This window comes from Bidens hawaiensis, unplaced genomic scaffold, assembly GCF_021521415.1.
Source record: "Bidens hawaiensis isolate Kalapana, Puna unplaced genomic scaffold, B.hawaiensis_p1.1 tig00002343_1, whole genome shotgun sequence".
Taxonomy (NCBI): domain Eukaryota; kingdom Viridiplantae; phylum Streptophyta; class Magnoliopsida; order Asterales; family Asteraceae; genus Bidens; species Bidens hawaiensis.
This window is the reverse complement of record NW_027491127.1, coordinates 2,281,715-2,307,819: the sequence shown is the minus strand read 5'-3', so window position 1 is coordinate 2,307,819 and position 26,105 is coordinate 2,281,715. Positions and strand designations below refer to the sequence as shown.

Here is a 26,105-nt window from a genome sequence, read left to right as displayed (position 1 = left end):
TGTATTATTTAAAGATTCTTTTTGTCATTTTTATATATATTGTAGTCAAATGACTCAAGTTAAACACTAAACGAAAAGGGCTATAAACATTTACGTTAAAGAGTTTCTCAAGTCAACCCAGCCCGCCCAATTTTATCCCATTTGACCCATTATCCAATCCGTCTTACCAGATGAATAAAATATCTGTAATGTGAACTTATTAATTGTGATCAAGTGGTACACACATTTCACTACTACATGGGTGTCCTTGTTTCGATTCCGAATAGAATTACTCTTTTTTTTAGTTTATTTTTTGTTTACTTTTCATTTTATTGTAAATTGTTTTATAATTAATCGTTAATAGTTTGAATTGCTTTGTTTAATTTTACAACTGTATATATATTTTTAGTTATGTTACTTTTGGGTATTTTTGTATTAATTAATGAATTCATTTTGGGTTTAGTTCTGGTACTATCACGAACCTAATCGATACCTCCGAATGCGCCTCAACTACCAACTGAGTACACATTAAAAATATGTTTTTTTGTACATCACAAGCTATACAAACGCAATACTATTCTAAATGCCAGCTAATTATTTTGGGTTAAAGGTTGTTACCATAACGAAGCTATTGTCTTTTTGAATGTCCATGCTATAAGAAATGAACGAACTTAAGCCACAAACAAACAAGAAAACACCATCACATAGAGTATTGTGATGATGGTTTTCGCTTATTGTAGCATCCATCACTAAGTTTGCGATGACTATGTTTGTTTAGTGACCAAAATTCATAAAAAGCATTTTTAAAAGAGAACGTTTTTAAATCTTTAATAACCACGCCAGTGATTTGTTTGCATGTAATTTAAGAAACCGAAAGAGAGACAAGACAGGATCAGAGATGTTACAATCTAAGTGACCAAAAGAAACCGAGTCAAACAAATCGTGTCAGTATTTTTAACTCTTTTAAAAGCGCATCAATGATCCATTCGCGTGTATGTTAAGGAACCGAAAGAAAACAAGAGCGGATGTTACAATCCAAGTAGACCGATGAGCCTCCTTACGTACAAATTCTGATACATGCTTTGAGTTGAAGGATAATAGGACTATAGGAGGAATCAATGAGCCTCCTTACGTACAAATTCAGACAGACCAAGTTATGAGAATTCAAGTGAACCAATCCCAACCATTTATTTGAGTCCATCCTACGGCTAAGATTAAAAGCTTAAGAGAACTCAAAAGGGTAGAACGAGAATTCTTGTATCCCTAAAGAAACTCTCTCGAAAATATTAAAAAACAAGGGAACCGATTCAGTGCCCAATTTTCATGAAATTCGGTATTGGTATGTACGGTATCGGTACCATATAGAGATGAACATTTTGTACCGAGTATTGGGACCATACCAAAATATTCTGTATACGGTATTCGGTTATACCCACTTTTCATAAATTTGGTATCTGTATTTTCGGTACCGATCTTATCCCTTGGTACAATCCCAACCATTTCCTTGCCTTATCGTACCATGAACATGATGAAGCCTTGTTTTGGCGTTATGTTTTTGTGGCAAGCCTTTTGAACATCTGCATACTGTTACTAATTGTACCTCCTAAACTAATATCAATTTCAACTTCATGATCTACTGATTCTTACATTGTATTTGAGATTGTGAAGCTATAGTTGTTGATTTATGAAAATCATTATTATATGGTATTGCAATTTGATCTATTGTGTTATTGTACAAAATGTCTTCTTGTCAATTACTCATTGTGTTATTGAATTTGTATGACACGGTTAATCTAATGAAGCTAGCTATTGCAATGCAATAGATGTAAATTTGTAATGTGTTGAATATGTGACACTAATGGTTCTAAAGTCGTTTATGCATGCTTGCTTTTCTTTTTGTTACTTCTTAACTGCTTAGGACAATTATTATTATGTTAAAAACTTAAAATAATGAAGAAAACGCTTGTCACATGAATCTTTAAACAACCGAAACCAATGACTTTAATTTGCCCAAAACATGATTCGATTAATGAGGGTTGTACCCTTCCGTTTGTAACTTGTTGTTTGATAAAGGAGACATGAATGGAAGGATACAACCTTGAAGCAACACTAGATAATGTTTTCTGTGATCTGAAACCACTAACTTCCACATTTCATCAATCTTGAAGCAACACTTGTAAGTTAAAACCAATGTATTCAGACACTTATAACTCACCAAAAGTGTTGAAATTAATGCAACCAATACTTGGATTTTTTTTTCATAAAGAAAAACGAAGTTTTATATAATTTACTATAAAACGATTACAATAAAGTGGCAGGCAAACAGGCAACAAGCTGCGCCGCAACCCCCTTTTGAATAGCAAAGCCAATCCTGCTAAAAACGAAGCTTTGGGACCTAGAAGCTGAAGAGGTTCCGTGTACGACGCGCTGAGCCCTACTCAAAAATTTCACAGCATCTGGAGCCAGAAAACCAAATGTATCAAAGGCAAATGGTAGAAAGACATGTTGATTATCTAAACAAGCTTTCTCGTGTTTAACAACTTTACCCGATTCAGCCTTCAACGCAGCCTGACCCACAACAAACCCACGGTCTCTGAGCCCAACAAGAGGAGACACTCCTGTAAGATCCACACAGGCGTGTTTCCCCCCTGCCCACCCGAACATAAGAATATCAGTTGGTCGTAAAGTAGACCTCCCTTCAAGAGGATCCTTGAGAAAGTTAACAGGGGCCTCCTTTTTAGAAGAAATCCCTGCCCGTTTAAGAACATCACACAGAACATCCCTAACCAGATCATGTCTGTATTTAAAGTCAGACAATTCTTTGCAATGCACCGCATGGTCACCAAAAGAATCCAAACAGACCTTGCGACAAATTGGGCAAGGTTCATCCGTCGGGAACATAGGGATCATTAACCGGTACTTAAGGATAGCCCGATACTCCAAACCCGACATACGTTGGCCTAATCCTTCAATGGGGATGGCCGTTAGAAAATCCTGAGCCCGAAGAGCCCGAAGGCATTCAAACACCGTCTTTTGGTGAGGAGATAAATCAAACTTCACTTGGATTTAATCCTTCACTTGCTTAATAGATGTTCACTTTCGTCCAAAAACAAATTGGTAAGATTCGAAATACAAGAATCAACATGGAATGGAAGATCATTATTCATTCAAGAAGTAAATGCGTTTTAGATATTTATAATTATATAATCATAACGAACTTCCTTTTATATATAACACAAACCGAACTACATTTGGATAATGGGTAAGCGAGCAAAAAGCTGCGCCGCTATCCCCTTTTGAATCGCAAAGCCTATTCTACTAAATATAAATCCTTGGTTCCTCGGGCTCTGCGAGTCACTGTGGACCACCTTCTGCACCCGCTCCAAGAAGCGAACCGCCTCGGGAGCTAGGGATCCAAACGTGTCGAAGTTAGTGTTTTCATCCACGGAAAATTGCACATAGTCTCGTCTCTCTCAAGGTATAATATACAAAAGCAAGTCCTTATTTTGAAGCAAGTTAAAAGCTACTTTTAATTTCCATAAACACATGTTTGCTCTTTTCAAAAGTCTTGTCATTATCACAAACAACAAAATAAGAGTCAAGACAAAGGAGGACAATGTAGGGAGAAATTCTTAAAATAGCCCATTTGAGAAGAGATATTCTCAAAATAGCACAATTATTTTACACATTCCCATATTATTCATAAAAAACTCATCAACGGATACAAGTTTTGAACGAAATCTGTTTTTACCGACGAGATTGTTTAAACCAATCAAAATAAGGACTTGCTTTGTATATTACACCTTGAGAGAGACGAGACTATGTGCAATTTTCCGTGGATGAAAACACAAGATGAGTTGTAAGATTAATATTTGTATTAATCAATTAATTTATCATTATGATTATATAATTATAAATATATCTTTGAATCAACAAAAAATCCTACCGTCGGTGATAATTTGATGGACGTAATTACCCTTATTGTCATAAATAGGGTTTTCTTTGAGTGTATATATAGAGTGAACGTATCAGAGAGAATGATATGAATGATCACCAAACCCTAGCCGCCACCATCTTCACAGCTTCATCTCTTTCTCTCTCTAAACCATGAGACTCAATTTCACAAAATTTCCATCCTCAAACCTTAAATGAGAACTTGATTATCCTCATCAAGATCAAAATCATGTCTTTCTTCTCTGTGTGTTCAGATCTAAAAGGTAAACACGACTCTTCATCGTTATTATTATCTTATCAGAATTGATCAACATGAGTTTTAAATAAAATAATATTTGTGTTCATCATTTGAAAAGTTGCAAACGGTGAGAATAAGAAGAAATATTTTAATTAATTTTCAAGTATGGTCGGTTGGTGATTCTGATGAGAAATCAAAATGTTCTTAATCACTAAGCAGAAAAACTTTTTTTTTCTTTTGAAGTGAAAATCAGATTTTTATAAGAGAGGTACATATTGCTCACCAAGAGTTTCATGATAAACCAAGTTCCAACCACCATGTCGAAGTCGACGGGCACAATCAGTCGATGAAGCTAGCATGGTTAAGCCCCTCGGTCGACCGGATCCAGACTTCCACTGTATATGGAGAATCGGTGACACATGTTAGAATCTTGTATTAATCTGCCATCACTTCATACCTAACAATATCTTAATATTCGTGAACAAGTCGAATCTCCCCGAATCTAATCTCACCGCGTCATTGATAGTCATTGAGAAAGACATGTGCGAGAAACGAGACTCAAATCATACAACGAGGTTACCCTCCTCGCAACCTAAGATGACCCATATGCCACCATAGACACGTACTCTACTTGGCCATCTAAGAGCGGTTTATTGTCTCAGTCACTCGCTCTAAGATAATTACCCTATCGAGGTTAGCAAACTTCCTGATATTCAGCTTCATCAGCTGATGTTTACCAAAAACCATAATTTTAACATCATTCAACTTGTTGGCAGTCCTATCTTGAAGATCCATCATCTTCGTCAGCACTGAGTGTAGTCCAAACGCAATTTCGCTTTGTTGGTTTCGAAATCGAATCCAACAAACATGTAATTATCATTACTCGTAAAGTTTTTCAATGATCGGAGAATACCAACAGCAGATTAGTAAATCTTTAACATAAAACATTTCAATTTGACTATAAGAAGCGTAATAGTGGCCTAGTGGCCTTTTTCGATGCCTTGCTCTGATAGACATCCAAAGAAACAACAAGATGATAGAGGTGTAGACTGTTCGTATCCTCGAAGAGTCCGATCCATATTTCAACTTGAGCTTCAGAGCTTGTGATAAGCGACCTTAGTGACTCGTCATCCACGATCATGTCGTACTCAATGCCTCCACCTTCATCATTAGCAACTTGACGTATGAATAGAAGATTTGGATGTTTAAATAAAGCAGTCTTGATTTATTTTTACTTTTTATAATGAGGTTTTAGAGATTACGATTTGGAGGTGAGAGTGTAAAACTAAGGCCTTGAAAACCATACTAAAATGCATTATTTTTTAGGAAATGAGTTGATGATTAAATGGTATAGTAATGAGTCAGGAAGCCTAAGGCACACAGTGTGGAAAACACCATCCCTGAATATTTTTTGCATATGTATTGAACGGGGAGCCGTTGTTTCGCTTCCCTTCCATCCCGATGATCCTTCACAAAAGACCATCCGAACATACCGAAAATTTGTGAAGGAAAACGGGACGTGCATTCCAAGTGGTGCTTGAGATATCCATCCTGAAGCACCATCACGATTATTCCCGCACCGTGCCCTCCATCTCCTCATCAGCCTTCCCCCAAGCCCTCCACCCTCCAAAATGTCTCCCCAAATTAACAAAAATGTAACTATCAAACACTAAAATCTAGAATGAAATTAATGCAAACAATCAACTCCTAGTTAAATTTATTCCTTCACTTGCTAAATATATGTCCAATTTCTCCCAAAAACAAGCAGGTAAGATTCGAAATACAATAATCAACATGGAATGTACGTAAGATCATTTATTCAATCTTTCAAAATTGTAATATTTGCAAGAATCGTAACAAGACACCAATTCAACGTAACAAAGAGAGTTTTAGACTAATCCTTACAAGAATTAACATCTAACATTTACCGAACAACCCATACGAACTCATACTATACCAAATAAGGTAATATTTAACAGTTATTTCATGAACCATACTGACGAGGTAGGTCCCAGCATATCCCAGTTGGACCCGCAAGACTCACCTTGAAAAGGGACATTTGCGCAAGGACCAACTGGTTCCGCAGGACCCACCATGCTCAGAGATGAAGACCTTACGCGCAGTACGCCAGCTGTTCCCGCAGGGAAAGCCTCCCAATGGTGAAGTACCCCGCCTGTCCCCGCAGCTGAGAATACAAGCCATCAGGGAAGGCTACCCGCACTAATAGCAAGGCTACACGCACAAGGCACTAACTCAATAATTCAGTGTCACCTGAAAGAATGAGCAAGGCGGGAATACTCCCGCCCAAATGAGCCAGTCCGTATGCTTCTGGAAGATCTTTTGTACTATACCTGCCAAGGTATGGACAAAATAGACAAGATCTGACCAAAGCAGCCCATGAACCAATCACAGGGTGACAGCTCACCGACAACAGTGCGAGGAGCATGCTCTAGTACTGTTTGTCACTATTAGCCGCTGCCTACTCACCAACCCTTGTCGTGGCACGCACATAGCCTGCAGTTGGTGGAAAAGGAATAGTACACAGCCGGCCTGGTCACTATCAGCCGCTGCCTACCCACCAACCAGCATGGCACGTGCGTTGCCCATAGTTGGTAGAACAGGAATATTATACAGCTGGCTGTACCTGCTTGGAAACCTACCTTCGGCTATAAATACTCCAACACCTTGGAACGGTAGGATCATCTGGTATTTTACCTTCACTAGTTATTTCTCTCAATATACACTTATATTCAGAGCAATCTAGTCTGATTCTCACGCCGGAGGGTGGTCACAAGGAGGAACCCCCCCCCCCTTCTCAGTGACGAGCTCACGGTGTCTGTTTTGCAGGTCATCAGAAGAACATCCTTCTTTGCCGGACCTAACCCTCGTGGGAAACATTACTTAACCCCCAGATTATCCATAATCTACTCGGGGTCGCCTAGTGTTTCTTCACATACGAAACCAGACTCTTCTCAATTCACACATAGCAAGATACCGAACCAAATCAACAAGTAACACCAACCAGTAGCGACAATTAACCTAACCAGCATAACTCCCCAAATCCATCATCAACCGTACCAAGACTCGAGCATCCGTACAATACCTGATCGTGTGGTAATTGATCCGAGTCCCAATCGCTCAACCTAAGAGCCGCCTCCAGTTTCTCCGGATCCACCTGTTTGCGAAGAAACTGAATTGTGAGCAACTGTGGATCATAACCGCTTAGATCCTGTTCATTCAACTTGTATGTGGCTTTCGCGCCTAGATCCACTGTGTTCATCAATTTAAGTGAGTACTCCGAAAACAGTTTCTCCTCGTTCGAATCAGCTCCTACACCTACAAAGGTGTAGTTAAGGTTATTGAGAAAGGTTTTGAGTGCGTCATGGATCATTTCCGCCCGGTGAATTTGGTAGATCAAGCAAGCACTGTGAACATGGAGTTGCAGAACGGCGACAGACTTATCATCTCCGGTGATGGTGCTCGGACGCAAGTGAAGAGTAACGATTACAATCAGATGGTGGAGACGGCGGTGGTTCTGTCGTTCGGTCTCCTTGATCCAGTTTTCAACTCCGATCGGGGAATTTGTCACAGAAGTTTCAACGAGATCATCACCAACCTCGATCAAGTAACGAGTTTCATCTTCATCGGCTAGAGAAAATAGGCGAATTTTTTTATTTGAAATAGGTACTCACTCCCGCCATTGGAGGGTGGTTATGGAAGCTTCTAGAAGGTTTAAGAGAGGGGGTGAAATGAAAATTGTATTTGATTGTTAGAAAACTGTAACCAACTAATGTGTGTATTTAACTATTTATAACATAACTAGTTTGAGACCCGTGTACTACACAGATGGTTCTTGGAAATACAATATTTAATAAATAATCATTATACAAGAAACAATAAACCCGTTAAACATTATTAATACAGTTGATGTACAATAGACTTTAAAATAATTTTAACAATTTTAAAGTAAGAGATTACAAATATCAATTTTTTTGAAAATAATAGAAAGTGAATATTAAATTAACAAATTTTGAAGCATAAATTTTAAGAATGGTAAATATTATTTTATTATTATAAATTTGTTACAAAAGGTGAGGTTTAATGAGAGAGTAAGATGTGGCAAAACTTGTAGCTTTTTATTACGGTAAGTGAATTTGATCAAAAGGAATTGCCACGTCATGGTCATTGTTATGAAGTTTGTTTTTTTTTTTTTTTTGGGGGGGGGGGGGGGTTATAGAGAGAATTATTATTATTATTCTATAACATTGGTAATACCTATACTCACATGACGTTAAAGTTGATTTAGCAAAAATTAACGAATACAGCATCACTCTCCTCATAAATTAATTGGTGTTAACAAACTTTAAAATACTATACACTCGCACACAATAATCTAAGAATTGAATTTAAGTAAAAATAATTTTATAATAATAATAATAATAATAATAATAATAATAATAATAATAATAATAATAATAATAATAATAAATTTAGTGATGTGGCGGCTGGCGCTTGTGTGAAGTTTAGAAGCATAAACGTTGGGTTGTCATAATATGTCGGACACGGCATGTTAAGACACAATGACATGTTGTGTTAAACACGAACACGACACGATAACTAATCGTGTCATTTTTTTCAAACACAAACCTGTTTAGTAACAGGTTAACCTGTTAAAGGTTGGGTTATAGTTATACTCATAGAGTGTTGTTAAAGCTGATTTAGTAAAGATTAACGAGTTGGACATCACTCTCTTCATGGGTTAACAGATGTTAAAGACAAGACGAGTGAAAATGTTAGTGTACTTTAAAATACTACGCACTCACACACTATAATTTGAGAATTGTTGTTAGATAAAAATAAAGGTAATGTGAGTGATGTGACGCAGGGGGAAAGCAGCCACTGGGTTTTATGCGACAAGCGGTTCCCATCTAAATTAAAGGGGAAATTTTATAGAGTCGCAGTTAGACCTGCAATTGTGTATGGAATAGACTGTTGGGCCATCAAGAAGACACAGGCGCGCACGATAGAGATAGCAAAGATGAGGATGCTGAGGTGGATGTGCGGACACACTAGATTAGATAGGATTAGAAATGAGGTCTTTAGGGAAAGGTTAGGAATAGTTGGCATATCAGAGAAAATAAAGGAAGGGAGATTGAGATGGTTAGGGCATGTGAAGAGGAGACCGACAACAGCGCCAGTTAAAGTAGTGGAAACCTTCATTGTGGAAGGAAAGAGGTGTAGAGGCAGGCCTAAATTGACTTGGGATGAGAGAATTAGACATGACTTGATAGAGTTGCACCTCTCTGAGAACATGGTCCAGGATAGAGATTTGTGGAGACGTAGGATTAAGGTTAGCGACTTTCTAGAACAAGGTACCTAGTTAGCTTAGCTTTGTATTTAGGGAAGGTACCGAGTTTAGCTAGCTTGACTCCTTGTTGTTTATATATATTTTTTGTTGTTTGATGTTGTCGTTTGATTCTTATGCCCTAACCTTAGTAGGTTACAGATTCCTTGCTATTTTGGTAGTTTGTTATTCTATGTATTGCTGAGTGTCTTTGCTTATAGGATGTATGTTTACTCTGTTTACATGTGTGTAGCTTTATGAGCCGGGGGTCTCTCTGGAAGCAGTCTCTCTATTCTCACGGATAGAGGAAATACATGCCTACATCCCACCCTCCCCTGACCCTACCGATAGCGTGCTATGCGGTGAGATATACAGGGTTTGATTGATTGAGTGATGTGACGCATGTATGAAGTCAAGAGGCAAGAACGTATACGGTAGACCTAAAGTTACTCTTAATGTAAAATCTTATAGTTTAAACCTATTATATATTTTCGGTTTGTAGAACCTGATTAATTTGCCATGAAGATTTGATAGGACGTCACCCAATTGGTACCAACCCAACCCGAGCGTGTCCTGTTACCCTAAGAATCAATATCATTATTTATTCATTAAGTGCTTATTATTTTCATTTGAAACCTTCTTCTCAAACTAGTATGTTTATTTTTAAAATGCCGTTAAATAAACATATATCACTTAGCAATATTGACGGATATATTTTAAAAGCGATAAGTTATGGTGCGTATTGCCGATACATGTTTTAAAAGCAGTACGATATGCCCATAATATTTTAAACGCAAAGACTAATCTTAAAAGTCAAGACATACCATTTTTGTAAAATATGTTGATTTTTCCGATTTGATACTTCAACGTGCCCACTTGTTTGTGGGCCAGTGATATTGTGTTGCAACACGATGGCAAATGCTATAATGCTTAAGTGGTTTCCAAAATAGGTTTTTTTAATGTGCCCCTCGTCACCAATAATAACACAGAAATTTAATGTTTGATTAAATATTGACACGAACAAAGTTGCAAACTACATTATGATCGTCGGTTCTTGTAGCTATGCTTGTATTAGAGTAGAAACATAATCCACAACCACGAGAATGTGAAAATAACCACATGAGCTCATCTCTTTGACTTACATGTGAAAATTTCAAGAATCCTACATGGAGCTAAATACTTTACAAAATCAACATACTAAGAGGCTATAGTAACAACAAATAAACATTCGTCACAAAATGTTTCATCTAGTTCATTCTTGTTAAGATCATCAAATACTCATAAGATTGATATATGATCTATCACCACATTGTCACATCCCTTCTTATCTTGAACAAATTGTTAGTGAAAATTGTTTTAATAGTCCTGCAAGCTACAAGCGTCTTTCATAAAAAGTGTGTGATGATACACAAGTACACATATATAACTAAAATCAATTTATAAGTTTTGTTATTTATACTTTTGCTTCATTTAACAGTAAATCTAAAGGAGTTAACAATTTCGATGTAATTGGCAAGAAGTGGAAAACCTTGGTGGTCGAGTTGCACAAAAAAAAAAACTAAACTTTTTGGACGAAAGTTGCATAATTGACCAAACCTCATGAACAAGTTTGGCACTTTACTCTTTAGGTGCTATCTAAGTTTCAAGCATCTACTTTTTTGTCCCTAGAGTTTTGTCATTTAAATTATAAACATTTATCTTTTGGCTCATCAAACTTTAGTAATGAAACTTTTGTTCTTTTAACTTCTGTCACAATACTTTTGGCCAACAAATTTTTGCCACAAAAGTTTTAGACTTTCAATTTGGGCCACAAAATTTTTATCACACTTTTGCAATAAACTTTTAAACTTCGAATACAAAATATTATCATAACGAATCAAACATATACCGACCGAGTTCACGTCACGTCCCTTCCACAATGCGCGTTAGTTTTAAAATGTATCTCATTTAACGCGCTTTGTCATAACACACGGGCATAAGTAGGTGTTATTGTTTAGATGGTTATTTTGGGAATGTTGGGGAACCAATCCCAACCGTTTTAAAATGTATCTCATTTAACGCGCTTTGTCATAACACACGGGCATAAGTAGGTGTTATTGTTTAGATGGTTATTTTGGGAATGTTGGGGAACCAATCCCAACCGTTTATTAAAATCCATCATGGGGCTAAGATTAAAAGCTTAAAGAGAACTCAAAAGGGTATAACGGGAATTGTTTAGTTCCAAAATATTAACACATTTATAATGCTTCCATTATGTTTTACAAATATTTTCAAGTGATTTCCATAATCTTTTACAAACAAGACAAATATATAATAATAAAGTTTTGGTTGAGTTTTTACTCTAGTGTTCCAAAGAAGAGTGTTTGATAGATGTTGTTGTTAAGATATAAATCATAATGATGAAGAGAATTAGAGTTTTTGTTGTCATTATTATTGAAAGGCATTTTATTTGCAGTTGTAATTTAGAATATGTAAAAGACAACATCAAAGTCAACAACAGAAACTCATATATTAAACCTGATGGCAAAGTCAGTACTTAAGTCTTGTTTCACTTTTTTCCTGTTGGAAGCTGAACAAAAACATCTAACTTGTCAAAAAATTTGACATCTTTGGTTTTGTGAGAGATTGAAAACAATCAAACGTTGTCACACGTTTTCATCCAAGCTTTGCCACTGGTTGGACTGCATAAAAGAAATGGTTTTGGATTAAAACATCACAAACAGAAGCGTATACATGAAGATGAATATTATTATTTTATGGCCATTCTCATAAGCTAAACAATCTGATTAAAACATTCAAATACTTAATTAACATAGAAACAAGCCAAGGATAACAACCAACTAACTAACTAATTAGTTCACTTTGCATGTGGGAAGAACAGCTCCTGTTGTCTCCTTGCCCGTTGTTCCATTTTCGCTTTATATCCCTGTTTGTTATTATTCCGCATATATCATTAAACTAAATCAAATCAAGTGTAAGAAAATAAAAAAAACTAGTTACAAAAGAAGAAGAAGCTACCTCATGGAATAGTCGGGCATCGTCACTCTTGAATCTAGCAACCTCGGTATTCCACATAAACTCTTGATAAGAGATGTCCCTTAGATCCATTGATGCAAGAGCAAGCTCAGCCTATACATAACATGCATGCATACATCCTTTTAGTATTATTATTATTACATAAAATAATAAATACATGATCAAGCAGTAGCTAACCTCCCCGGACGGAAAGATTCTAGCATACTCGCTATCCGTATACTCATGAAAAGTGGTCTTGCATGTATCCATTGGTGCAGGTTCAGGTGCTAGTATAGGTGATAGTGCAGGTGCTTTATTATTATCCTATATAAAAAGGCATACATACAAAATGCATACGTTTAGTATACTAAATAGGAACACTTTTAAAAGTTGGTTAGTATTCTATGAGATATTCCCAAATAAATAATATAATTATTATTATACAAAACAATAAATTTATGATCAAGCAGTAGCTAACCTCCCCGGACGGAAAGATTCTAGCATACTCGCTATCCATAAACTCACGATTTGCGGTCTTGCTTGGATCCATTGGTGCTGGTGCTACTTTATTAGTATCCTATATATGATGAGGCATACATAAATACATACATACTTTTAGTAAAATTATTATTAAAAACTATATATACAATATATCATCAATCAATCAAGAAATCAAAGTGTAACTTGATTTTGTTGTTATCATCAGCCATATTTGCAAGCAAGCTGCAAGTTTAGTTTATTTTACAAACAGATAGATTACTCAACTTATGATCAGCAAGAGTTGACTTAAATTAATATTAATGGCATCGTTACAAAATTCTAACCTCTTCTTTCTTATGGCTGTCGATGTTTTTTTGACTTTTGAAGCATTGTTAGGGTTTTATAGGGCATTCATATTATATATATTTTCTGACTTTATTCCTATCTATAAATAAATTTTAAATATTTTGATTATTTTGGGTCTCTAAATTAGTAAATTATACGATTCTCTAAGTTTTTGCTCAATGTGGTGTTTAGATAGCTTATTATACTTTTTTTTAAGAATTACGCTGTTTAGAGCATGTGTTATACCATGTGACGGCAACACGTGAAGGTGGCATGGATGTGTGAACCACACGAACACCGTGCTACTCATGCTACTTTGAGGCAATTCATATTTTTACCGGGCTACTCTCGTGTTATCAAGTATACTCACCATACCCATCGCACACCAATTTCACCAAAAATACATTAATTAGTGGTTTTATAATCGAATGAACGTTTAAAACACGGTTATCTAAAAGGAGGTTCTTATGTGGTCTTGGCTCCAGTTTTGAAACTTTTTCTAGTGCTTGCAAGGCACAAAAGCTATGATATGCTTTTACAATACATAACTTAAAATTATGTTAATAAAGATAGGGTTTAATTATAATGTGAATGCTCTAATTGTGAAATTTATTAAAATAAAAGTGATTTTCCAGGTCAGTTTGTTGTAATTGTTAGTTTCCTTTCCGGTGATTCGTTCAACTTGTTGTTAAGACCATTTTTATTACTTCTGTCACTACAAAAAACTTGGTTTGATGTGACGAACCCTATAGCGACAACATTGTAGGTTTGACCCATTTATCTTTGAAAGTTTGATGATTTTGCCCCTTCCACTTTCTACGACCATATGCTATGCCCGACCATAATATCCATTATTATACTTTGTGAATACGGATAAATTTCAAACATTGTTATTTATACACTGAAAACAGGATGTTATGAGAAAAGAATCATATGAATTTTGAATCTTAGTGAGGATTTTATAACCATCTTGTTAAATAAATAGCTTTTTTAATTTCCACATTCCTCAGGTAAGCATCTAAAAGTAAATTCTGAGACACCACATCACCACAAGACCACCCGTCATGGGCCGTGGTGGTTGATTGCGGGCGCCGATGGGCGCTGAACACCACCAAGGGGCGCCCTTGGTGGTGGGGCGCAGTGTATGCTAATGGTTCCAACGATCAGCGCGGAAGAAGAAAATGGGTGCCCCCCCTCCAACAACTCTCTCCATCTCTCTCACACACGCAAACATGCATATGCCAATATATATATATATATATATATATATATATATATAAATGAGCGCCATTGGAGCATTAAACCATAGCGAGGCATTATTGGTTAGGGCTTTGATGCCACCGGTGCTTACGTGACGCTAGCGTGGCACTGTGGAGGGGCTTCGATGCCCTCCACCATACAGGATGGTCTAACGTACGTTTATTTCCAAGCAGAATGTTGATTCACCTTAACAAAACTTAAAACACATTCTATAGTCAGCAAAAGCGAGACACATTAGTTAGTCAACAAAAGTGTTGTTTAATCATATATTATGTGAAAGCTAGATGTGGAGGTGGGCAAGCCAGGTATTTTCAAGAACTGAAACCAGTTCAGGTTTAGTCAACAAAAGTCAAGAACCGAGTCGGGTAGAAACAGGATTTGGGTATGGTCGGGTTTTGACCGGTTTCACCGGGTGTTTATTGGGTTTTGACCGGGTAGAAGTGGAACGATCCAGGTCAGTTCCGGGTCCAGGTACAGGTACAATTTCTTAGGATAACCATAACCAAGTTCGTACCCCAGGTTCGGTAGAACCGGTTTCTTTGCCCACCTCTAGGCTCTTGCTGGATGTGGGCTTGCAGCTTATGGAGTGTTTGGGCTTGGAGCTTATGGAGTGTTTGGGCTTGTAGCATTTCTCAAGTAGTTGCATGGGCGTCTAAAAGCTTGTTCCAAAACGTGTTGTTCCGGATACGCAAACTAGCTCACGCCAGACCGTCTCATACCCATCATGTGAGAGGTAAATTAGCCTCACTTAGCGGCAAGGTGATTGTCGCTTAGGATCAGTTTCAAACCCACAACTTCTATTGTTCCAAGTCTTACACTCTCTTAACCAACTGAGTTACATCAGACTCTCAAAGTTTGGCACATAAGATTTGATTATAGTTACTCGTTTCACGCATTTCGGTTTGAAAAGGCGACCCGTTTCACCAAACCGACATAATAGGTTTCAATTCTGGTTAAAGAACCGGCCCCGTAACAAACAATTCATACGTTCACCTCTACATAGATGCTAAATCAAAGCAAATTAATAAACAAATAATTCAAATATATTCAAGGTGTTAATAATTATTTCCATAATCTTCAACAAATAGAACAAATATAGAACAAAAAAGTTTTGGCAGAGTTTTTACTCTCAAAGAAGAGTTTGATTAATAAACTGTTATACTTGATAATGTTGTTAACAAATAGGCTAAATCTTCTATGGGTAAATCGGATTAAAACATGGTACTGATTCAAATGCTGAAGATGAAACAACTCAAGGATTCTAGCTTTATATCCCTATTATTAGTATTATTATTATTCCATATCAACCTCTGCGCACTTTTTCGAGACAAGTATTCTTGAAGATTGTTGGATGCTCGCTACGCCAGAACTCTTGATAAGACATCTTTCCTTGCCTTACTAGATTCATTGATGCAGGTGCAGGTGCAGCAGCAGCCTATATATAAACACATACATACATACTTTTAGTATAACTGTTCCGATATACAGCACATAAGAAATATCCATCAAGCGGCTAACCTCATCAGGCGGAAAGATTCTGGCATGCTGGTATTGCATAAACTTACGGTATGTGAGCTTCGTTCGACCCATTGACGCAGGTGTGGATGTAGCAGCAGCAACAGCTTTTTTAACCTACATATATATATATGCAGGTGAGCATACAAACATACATACATACATGCATACATCCTTTTAGTATAATAATAATAATAATAATAATAATAATAATAATAATAATAATAATAATAATAATAATAATAATAATTAAGTAGAAGAGCATCAAGGAAGTGTAAGTACTAACCTCCAGCTCCTCAGGTGGGCTTGACAAGAGGAGATGTTTCATTGAGACTGTGGCAGACTCGATTTTGTTGTTGATGTTATCTTCTTCAGCCATATCTGCAAGCAAGCATATTAGATTTTAGTTTACAGATTCAACAACTCCTACATCTAACTATCAATTAAAAATTCTAACCTTAAACTTTGCCTTTGGATTCACCAACGAAGGAACCAATGGTATGGTAATGGTAATGGCAATGGATTGGAATGAATCTCGATTAGGGCTTTTTTCATTCTTTTGTAGACCCTGTTATTATTATTATTATTATTATTATTATTATTATTATATCTTTGTCCCTTGTTGTATCTTTATTTTTATCGTTTATTAAGTGTTTTAAAAATCGGTTCAAACCGGATTTCGCACAACAAGCGGGTATTTTAAGCCCGGGTTTTTTGTCTGGTTTCCTAAAACGTCGTATCGGTTTTTAAAGTCAAATCGGTTTTAAGTCTGAGAAATATTTGATATTGGCGGCCCATATTTTTTTAAAATTACTTTTAACCCAACTATTAACATTCAAATGTGCAAACTTTATGACTATTTATTTAAAATTGAGTGATTTTGTATAATTTTTTAATATGGATTAACTTTTGGGTAATTTTTTGTTATGAAATCATTTACATTTGGGTTGTTTTTGGAGTTAAAGTTGCATTTATATGAAATTATAAGGTAAACTATTTAATTAGTAAATCTCCCGGTATAAACCGGTTCAACCGGTTGTAACATTTTTTAGCTCAATCAGGTACGAGGAAAAAATCGGTTTTTAAAACATCGATTATTATCATTTACTTGTAATTTATAATATAACAATTACGTCAAAGTTTAAAATAGTTTAACTACTTTGGGTATTTGCTAAGAGAATGAGGTGATTTTCCTTTTGTGGATCTTAGATGACTTGGTTTTATATCGATGCAAACATCATACATTCAACTGCCAACTTTAACATTTGGTAAAATTTCAAAATTAAGAAAAATTGCATCTAATGGAACAAAAATCAAGAAATCTATTTATTTAGTCTAATGTTATTGAATATGCAAATTGGCATAACTTAAGATTCAACCTTCATAAATATGAGAGTCAAAGTTGAGATATGACACTAATAGTGTAACCTTAGACATATATTATGGCTTAAATTATAAGAAAAAAGGTTACGAAACAAATTATTTTAGTTGTAAGAGGGCATTTTGGAGGTCTTCACTATAACTATTGTTAACAAACTTTAAAATACTATACACTCGCACAAAATAATTTAAGAATTGAATTTAAGTAATAATAATAATAATAATAATAATAATAATAATAATAATAATAATAAAGTTAGTGATGTGGCGGCTGGAGCTTGTGTGAAGTTTACAAGGATAAACGTTGGGTTGTCATAATATGTCGGGCACGACATGGTAAGACACAATGACATGTTGTGTTAAACACGAACACGACACGATAACTAACCGTGTCATTTTTTTCAAACACGAACCTGTTTAGTAGTAGGTTAACCTGTTAAAGGTTGGGTTATAGTTGGACATCACTCTCTTCATGGGTTAACAAGTGTTAAAGACAAGACGAGTGAAAATGTTAGTGTACTTAAAAATACTATGCACTCACACACTATAATTTAAGAATTGTTTTTAGATAAAAATAAAGGTAATGTGAGTGATGTGACGTATGTATGAAGTCAAGAGGCATGAACGTATACAGTAGACCTAAAGTTACTCTTAATGTAAAATCTTATAGTTTAAACCTATTATATATTTTCGGTTTGTAGAACCTGATTAATTTGCCATGAAGATTTGATAGGACGTCACCCAATTGGTGCCAACCCAACCCGATCGTGTCCTGTTACCCTAAGAATCAATATCATTATTTATTCATTAAGTGCTTATTATTTTCATTTGAAACCTTCTTCTCAAACTAGTATGTTTATTTTTAAAATGCATTTAAATAAACATATATCACTTAGCAATATTGACGGATAACTATATTGCTATTTTAAAAGCGATAAGCTGTGATGCGTATTGCCGATACATGTTTTAAAAGCGGTACGATATGCCCATAATATTGTAAACGCAAAGACTAATCCTTACAATCGAGACATACCGTTTTTGTAAAATCTGTTGATTTTGCCGATTTGATACTTTAACTTGCCCACTTGTTTGTGGGCCGGTGATATTGCGTTGCAACACGATGGCAAATGCTATAATGCTTAAGCGGTTTCCAAAATAGGTTTTTTTAATGTGTCCCTCGTCACCAATAATAACACAGAAATTTAATGTTTGATTAAATACTAACACGAACAAAGTTGCAAACTACTTTATGATTGTCGGTTCTTGTAGCTATGCTTGCATCTGAGTAGAAACATAATCCACAACCACGAGAATGTGAAGATAACCACATGAGCTCATCTCTTCGACTTAAATGTGAAAATTTCAAGAATCCTACATGGAGCTAAATACTTTACAAAATCAACATACTAAATGTTGTGAAAATTGTTTTAATAGTCCTGCAACAAATAAACATTCGTCACAAAATGTTTCATCTAGTTCATTCTTGTTAAGATCATCAACTACTCCACTACGTGAAAATCGAATTTTAGCCACACATGTGGTCTGGGCGATTTGTCACACTTCGGCTTAAATGTGTGGCTAAAAGGTCATTGACCATGTTTGAAAACTTTCCAGAATGTTTTGGCCACACATTTTATTCTTCATGTGACCATTCTATACCTACTTAGGTACTTTTCGCCACACTTTGAAAAAAACTGTGACAAAATCTAGCCACATTATAAAAACGTGTAACGAAATGTGACCTACATTCATAGTTTGTTTGATCTTTAATACATGTGACCAAAAAACATGCATTAGCCACAAACTGTGACATTTAACTAGCCACATGTTTTAATAGTGTGGCCAAATGTGACGAACGGCTACTGTATTAATAAGAGATGTGTCTAAAAGGTAAAAGATATAATCACTTATATTACGTTGTGTGACCTAATGTCACATTTGTTAGCCACATTTTTAATAATGTGGCGAAATATGACGAACAACCATTGTATATATTAGTAATGTGGCTAAAACGCTTAAAATATATGGCCACTTATACGAGGTTGTGAGACCAAAGAGTAGTTTAGTTTTATATGGCTAAAACGCTTTATTTTTCCTAAGTTATTTTTCCTGACTAATAGTGACAACAAAACAACAAATGTGACTATTATTAGTTAGTGGCCACACTTTATGCTTCATGTGACCATCACCTTCACCTCCTCCCAATTACAAACCTAATCCATAAACATCGATTGAAGCTCATTACTCTTCTTCATCACATTGATTCTTGCTCCAAACTTCATCAACCATCCTGCGGTCAAATCTAACGGGGGTTTTCAACATTATTAATTACAACCCTAGAGATGTCATAAACATGTTAGGGTTTGAGTTTTGTTGAGAGCAGTTGGCTGACAGATTCGTTATTGTTTATTGATTGGTCTGTATCTCGATGTTAAACAATGATTATTGATCGATTGTTGATTTTAGGATATAGTATTCTAAGTCTAGTTTCCAGAAAGGTAAATTTTGCAATTTTTGGATGAGTATTGAATACCTTTTCTGATTTTACAAAAACACATGTCAAAGCTGATTCGGGGAGTTATATTCTGGTCCATTTTTCGGACACCATAACTCCCTAATGACAAACCCAAGCGAGCTGGTTCCACTTCTGGAACTTAGTATTATGAGTTTAAAAGATAACCCAATTGGTCTTACACAATTTGGTTTAATGAGTTGATAGAACCATTAAACTAGTTTTTGTTGTTCAATCTGCTGAATTGTTAGTACCTATCTGTAATTGTTGAATTATTGTGAGTTTTCTATGCTATAGAAAAATATAATAAAAATTGTTTGAGAGACCTGATTCATATATCATACTGTGGTAAATTTTGTAGAATTTATCCTTAATCTTTTCTTTGTGAATAAAATCAGTTTGTACATGCCAGAATATGTCTCGTGAACTGAATGATCATAAGTTAAGTTGTATGATGAATATTTGGTTGCTTTGCCATGATATGATGTGTGGATACATGTTAGAACTTTCGGTGCTGTCGACATTACTTATTATCACCAACGATTCGTCGGGTCAAGTTTGTGTTTGTGTGTGAGTTCATACGTGGGTCTTAGAGTCATGTGTTGTTGAACATACTCTCATAACTTAAAACACTTGTACTAGGTAACAGTTAGCGAGTCAAATGCATTCATTTGGTTTTGAGTAAACTCTGTTACACGTGACACCAGGTTTTGGATTGAAAACACGGGCATACTTGCATACTGGTTTTGAAAACACTATACGTTTGCCTATACTTGTTTTCTGGATTGAAAACACAAAACGTTTTGAAGTATTGGTTATGTAACCTGCTGAAACGGGCAAAAACGAGCTGAAATGTTGATTTTTTATTGCTGAATTGCTGCAAAACTGGTCAAAACGTGCTGAAACGAGCTGTTAAGTGCTGAAACGGACTGAAAAATCAATGAAATGAGCTGTATAACATGATGTTTGCTATAAAAACGAGCTGTTACGTGCTGAAATGAACTAAAAACTTGTTGAAACGAGCTGTTTAACATGTTGTTTGCTGTTAAAACGAGCTGTTAAGTGCTGAAACGAACTGTTAAGTGCTTAAACGGACTGAAAAATCGCTGAAACGAGCTGTTTAACATGATCTTTGCAGTAAAAACGAGCTATTACGTGCTGAAATGAACTGAAAACTTGCTGAAACGAGCTGTTTAACATGTTGTTTGCTGTTAAAACGAGCTGTTGAGTGCTGAAACGGACTGAAAAATCGATGAAACGAGCTGTTTAGCATGTTGTTTGCTGTAAAAATGAGTTGTTAAGTGCTGAAACGAACTGGACTGGAACATGAACTTTAATGATAAAACTAAAACATTTCCTTCGTTGTCCTTGTTAAAAAAAAAGACCCGAAACTCGTTTTGACCCGTTCCGACTTGACCCATTTTGACCCAGACCCGTTATGAGCCGAACCTTTTGACCCTGACCCGTTCCGACCCGAAACATAACAACATTTTTTTTAGTTGACCCGTTCCAATCCTGACACGTTTCGACCCTAACCCGTTCCGACCCATAACCCGTTTCGACCCAACCCAACCCATTTGCCACCCCTATGTTTAATGTATATCGACAGGTTAGGCGAGTTGTACCTCTTAAGACTCAATTTAAAATTATATGCATAATGGGCCATTAGAGATTTCAAGGCCCGAATGGCCCATTAGGACATGTATGACTTGTTTTTGTCTATTATGGTCTAATATGACTCCCTATAACACGATATAACCCTTAAATATCTAATGTTACATATCGCATGCCATAATAGGCCACTAAGAAATTACAAGCCCTAATATGGCCCATTAGAGCGACTATGACATGAAAAAGGCTATAATGGGCCACTAACGCCAACAAGGCCCAATAAGACCTATTGATGAAAGTATCACATGTTATCGGCCATTAACATCTAACTATGACTAATGACATTCCTATACAACCTTCTTAGAGCAACTATGATGTGATAAAGGCTATAACAGGCCACAAACACCAGTTAAGGTCCAATAAGGCCCATTAATGAAAGTATGACTGGGCTTTAACCAAACTATGACTCACTAAACTCATATTCAACCCTTTTAGAGCAACTATGATATGATAGTGACTACAATGGGTCACTAACAACAATCAAGGCCAAAGACCAACTCTGACTCACTACACTTATATACAACATGTTAACGTAACTATGATAGACCCATATTGGCCACTAACAACAATTAAGGTCCAATAAGGCCCATTGATGAAAGTATGACATATTATTAGGCGTAACCAAACCATGGCTCACTAAACTCATATTCAACCCTTTTAGAGCAACTATGATATGATAGAGACTACAATGGGTCACTAACAACAATCAAGGCCCAAGACGGCCCATTGATGCAAAGTATGACGACCAACTATGACTCACTACACTCCTATAACCTGTTAACGTAACTATGACATGATAGAGACGATATTGGCCATTAAAAACAATCAAGGCCCAATATGGCCCATTAATAAAAGTATGACATGTTATCGGGCGTTGACACATGCCTATGGCTCACTACACTCATATACAACCCTCTTGTAGCAACGGGGACATGATAGATGATATAATGACCACTAATACCAATCAAGGCCTATTGATGAATGTATAACATGTTGGGCCATTGACACAAATCAAGGCCAAATAAGGCCTATTGATGAAAATATGGTGTGTTTCAGGCGTAAGAAACACCTAACCATGACTAATAAGACTCCTATACAACTCTTTTAGAGCAACCGCGACATGATAGATGCTATAATGGGACGCTAACACCGATCAAGAACTAGTATGACCCACTAATGAAAGTATGGTTTTTGGGCGTTAACACTGATTACTACACTCTTATACAACTCTTTTAAAGCAACTATAAATATCACTTGTATTTATTTTATATGTTTTTATATTTAAAATACATTTTTTTATATTATATAAGGTTTAATTGGTTGTTATATATATATATATATATATATATATATATATATATATATATAGGATTAGATTCATTTCAGAAGTATTTTTAGTGCGAGAAGTGCGAGAAAAAACTTTAACCAATCATATATTTTCATTTTCTTTTCCACTTTATTTAATCATGTGGGTATATTTGTAAATGATCCATTATTGTTATTTTGGTAACTAATAATTGTTAATGCAAGTTACAAATCATTATTTTTTTATATGATTATTTTTTATACTGATCCTTAACTCTTGATTTAGTTCTTCATCAAATTAATTCTTTTTCACCAATTTTTTTCTTCAGATGTCATGTTGACAATATCAAATTCATATGAATAGTCATATTTCATATTTTTGAATTATCCCAGATCCAATTATATTAGTTCACCATATTTGTTTTTGTTCAATATATGCATTTCGATTTTGATTGTTTGATTATTTAAAAACCTAAAATCAACCAAACCAAGTTATATTAATTTCGTTTATGCAAAATTCTATGTTGTCATAACATCAATTTTATCGTGTAGTCGGTATATAGAATTCGTTAAGGTTATACAAACCAACCAGTTAATGCATTATGTTGTATGCTAATTATAAACCACAATTCTACACATCCTATAGACATCATTTTGCACTTTTTTACATATGTTCACCATAATACTTCAAATATATTTTTATAAAACAAAATTTTACATCACCCTAATTATTTGTTACGTCAACTGCTTGTATTTATGAGTAGGTATGCAGGTATGTATGCATGGATGTATGTACGTATTCAAGTACGTAGGTACGCAGGTATGTGTATGTATGTATGTAGGTATGCAGATATGCGTAAGAATGTAAGTATGTAGGTACGCAAGTACGTGTAGGTACGTGTAGGTGTGTATGTAAGTGTGACAACCCGCAACATCCGTACAATTTTTAAACAATGATTAGACATAATTACATTGAATAAATGCTCGAGATTAAATGCACATTCATTAAATCAAAAAAAAATCTAAGAAATTGCGTTTACAAATATCGTACTCGTTAGATGATTATAGGGATTACATCATCAAGCACACAACCACCCAACACGATGATTGGTGACACTATATTTTGAGTAGTAAAATAATATTTTATTTTTCAAAGGAAAAACGACACAACATATTTATATATACGTATATAAATAACAACTCTGAACCGCGTCTAAAGTTTAATGATACTTTATGTTTAATGAACGAACTTGCGTAAACGAACGTATATTATGACAAAATACGAGTGTGAGCCTAAACTTAATTAAATATAAAAAAAATGTCTTCTAATAATTTTATTTTTCTCATATACGAGCATTTTCTCATATACGAGCATGTAAACATATAATTTTACTTTAATAATACTTGATTACAAGTTCATATATTTACAAACCTAGCAAAATTTCAAATATTAACAACTAGTGGACCACATCAAATTGGAACCGATACTAACCATTATCTAATCCACAAAAGTCGGTTTTCTTGTGATCACCTTGACTAACTTTTGAGCAAAGAAACAAACACACCATCTCATGCATTCACAAAATGGGGGGAAAATTTGGAGAACCAAATGAAAGTTACAGGCCATGTAACAAAAGCATACTATAATAAAATATTACACCAAATGGTGATTAAAGGCAACTTATATATAAAGTGCTTTCAAACAATTCCTTTCTCATCATCTCCAAACTGATCCATCTACAAACTCATTTAGCACACACACATGGGACATCTGTCATCTAGTTGGGTGGAAATATGGATAAGATATCATGCATGCATGAAACTTTGTCATAATACAACAAAAAAAAGGACTTTCAAGAATCCTTACACCAATAAGGGTACTGGTAATAGTCAACCTAGGAAAAAGAATCTCAAGTTAATTCTAATTATATTCCCAAACCCAACCCTGGCCTCCCTACTTCTGTACAAAACAATTCGACATACACACACAACATACATATATACAATAAATCAATAGTCAATGGTAATATAACACAAGAATAAATAGGAGCTAACACTAGAATATTTATAATGTACCTTCTAGTATTTATATAGGGAAGCTTGGATGGATGGAACCCATACAAATTCATACAACATTCTTCCAACTCCTGCTTTCTTGACCGAGCACTCCAAGCACCCACCCCCTTGGATGGATTTTCATCAAACACCCACACATACACCACTATTTTGTTCATATAAACCAAGAACATCCTCATTCACCATCCTAACCATCTTCTGAACATTAAACAAGCTTCCTCACATTATAATCAATTTGCAAGAAAGTGTATTTGTGTTCAAGGAGGATCTATTATAAGTGTTAGAGATTGAAGTAGGAATCCAAGAGCGGTGCATATAAGCCTATGTCTTCTTATTACATTTCTTTAATCCATCCTTAAAGCATAGTGAGCCTACAAACTATTTTATTTCCTCTTTTTTTTTACGTACTTTGATATTAGCGGTTATGTTAAATCATGTTCACCCCATTGTAAAAGTAACAAGAAATACTAATAAAAGAGTAAATCTAAAACATGCAACTTAAAACATGATTCTAAAGTGTGGATTACTTGAAAAGCAATTATAGAACATAGTTCTAGTAAAAAGATATATAGATCTCTCTATACACGAGTGGATCTAACTACACGTGCTCAAAGAAAGGACATATTGGTTAATACTAATGAGAACCTTATGTTGAACTTTTAAAAGAAATTATTTACTATTCTTGTAAGGATTTTGGTGTATGAAAGGATTTTTATCAAAGTTTGTTAACAAAAACTTGATATATTATGTTAGACCAAAACACACACATATATATATGTATGTATATTGATAAATAGTTTCTTAACGTTATAAAAATATATATTGTTAAATATACTTTGTTTTAACTACGCGCTTTTCCTAAAATAAATATATAATGTCACATATTTATTTTATAAAATGAACTACACTAAACATAAATGTATCACCAACAAGTTGTCTCACACGTAAGTCTAGGTTATTGGGTGAACACGTAGCATAAACTGACATATTCGTTTAACACGCCGAACCCACCTTAAGTTGTAAGTCCGTAC

At 35.2% G+C, this 26,105-nt stretch overlaps 1 protein-coding gene and 1 long non-coding RNA gene across 2 annotated transcripts; both read right to left on the bottom strand.

Annotated features, from left to right (window-relative positions):
* Positions 1-7,205: 7,205 nt before the first annotated feature.
* LOC143618821 (uncharacterized) lies at positions 7,206-7,562 on the bottom strand. Its single transcript, XM_077090909.1, has one exon. It carries the CDS (start codon positions 7,560-7,562, stop codon positions 7,206-7,208), a length of 357 nt encoding a protein of 118 aa, XP_076947024.1.
* Positions 7,563-12,405: 4,843 nt separating this feature from the next.
* LOC143618887 (uncharacterized) lies at positions 12,406-12,764 on the bottom strand. Its single transcript, XR_013151098.1, has 3 exons — positions 12,729-12,764; positions 12,534-12,644; positions 12,406-12,441 (listed from the first exon to the last, which is right to left on the bottom strand). It is a non-coding gene; the product is annotated as an uncharacterized LOC143618887 (long non-coding RNA).
* Between the last annotated feature and the right edge of the window lie 13,341 nt (positions 12,765-26,105).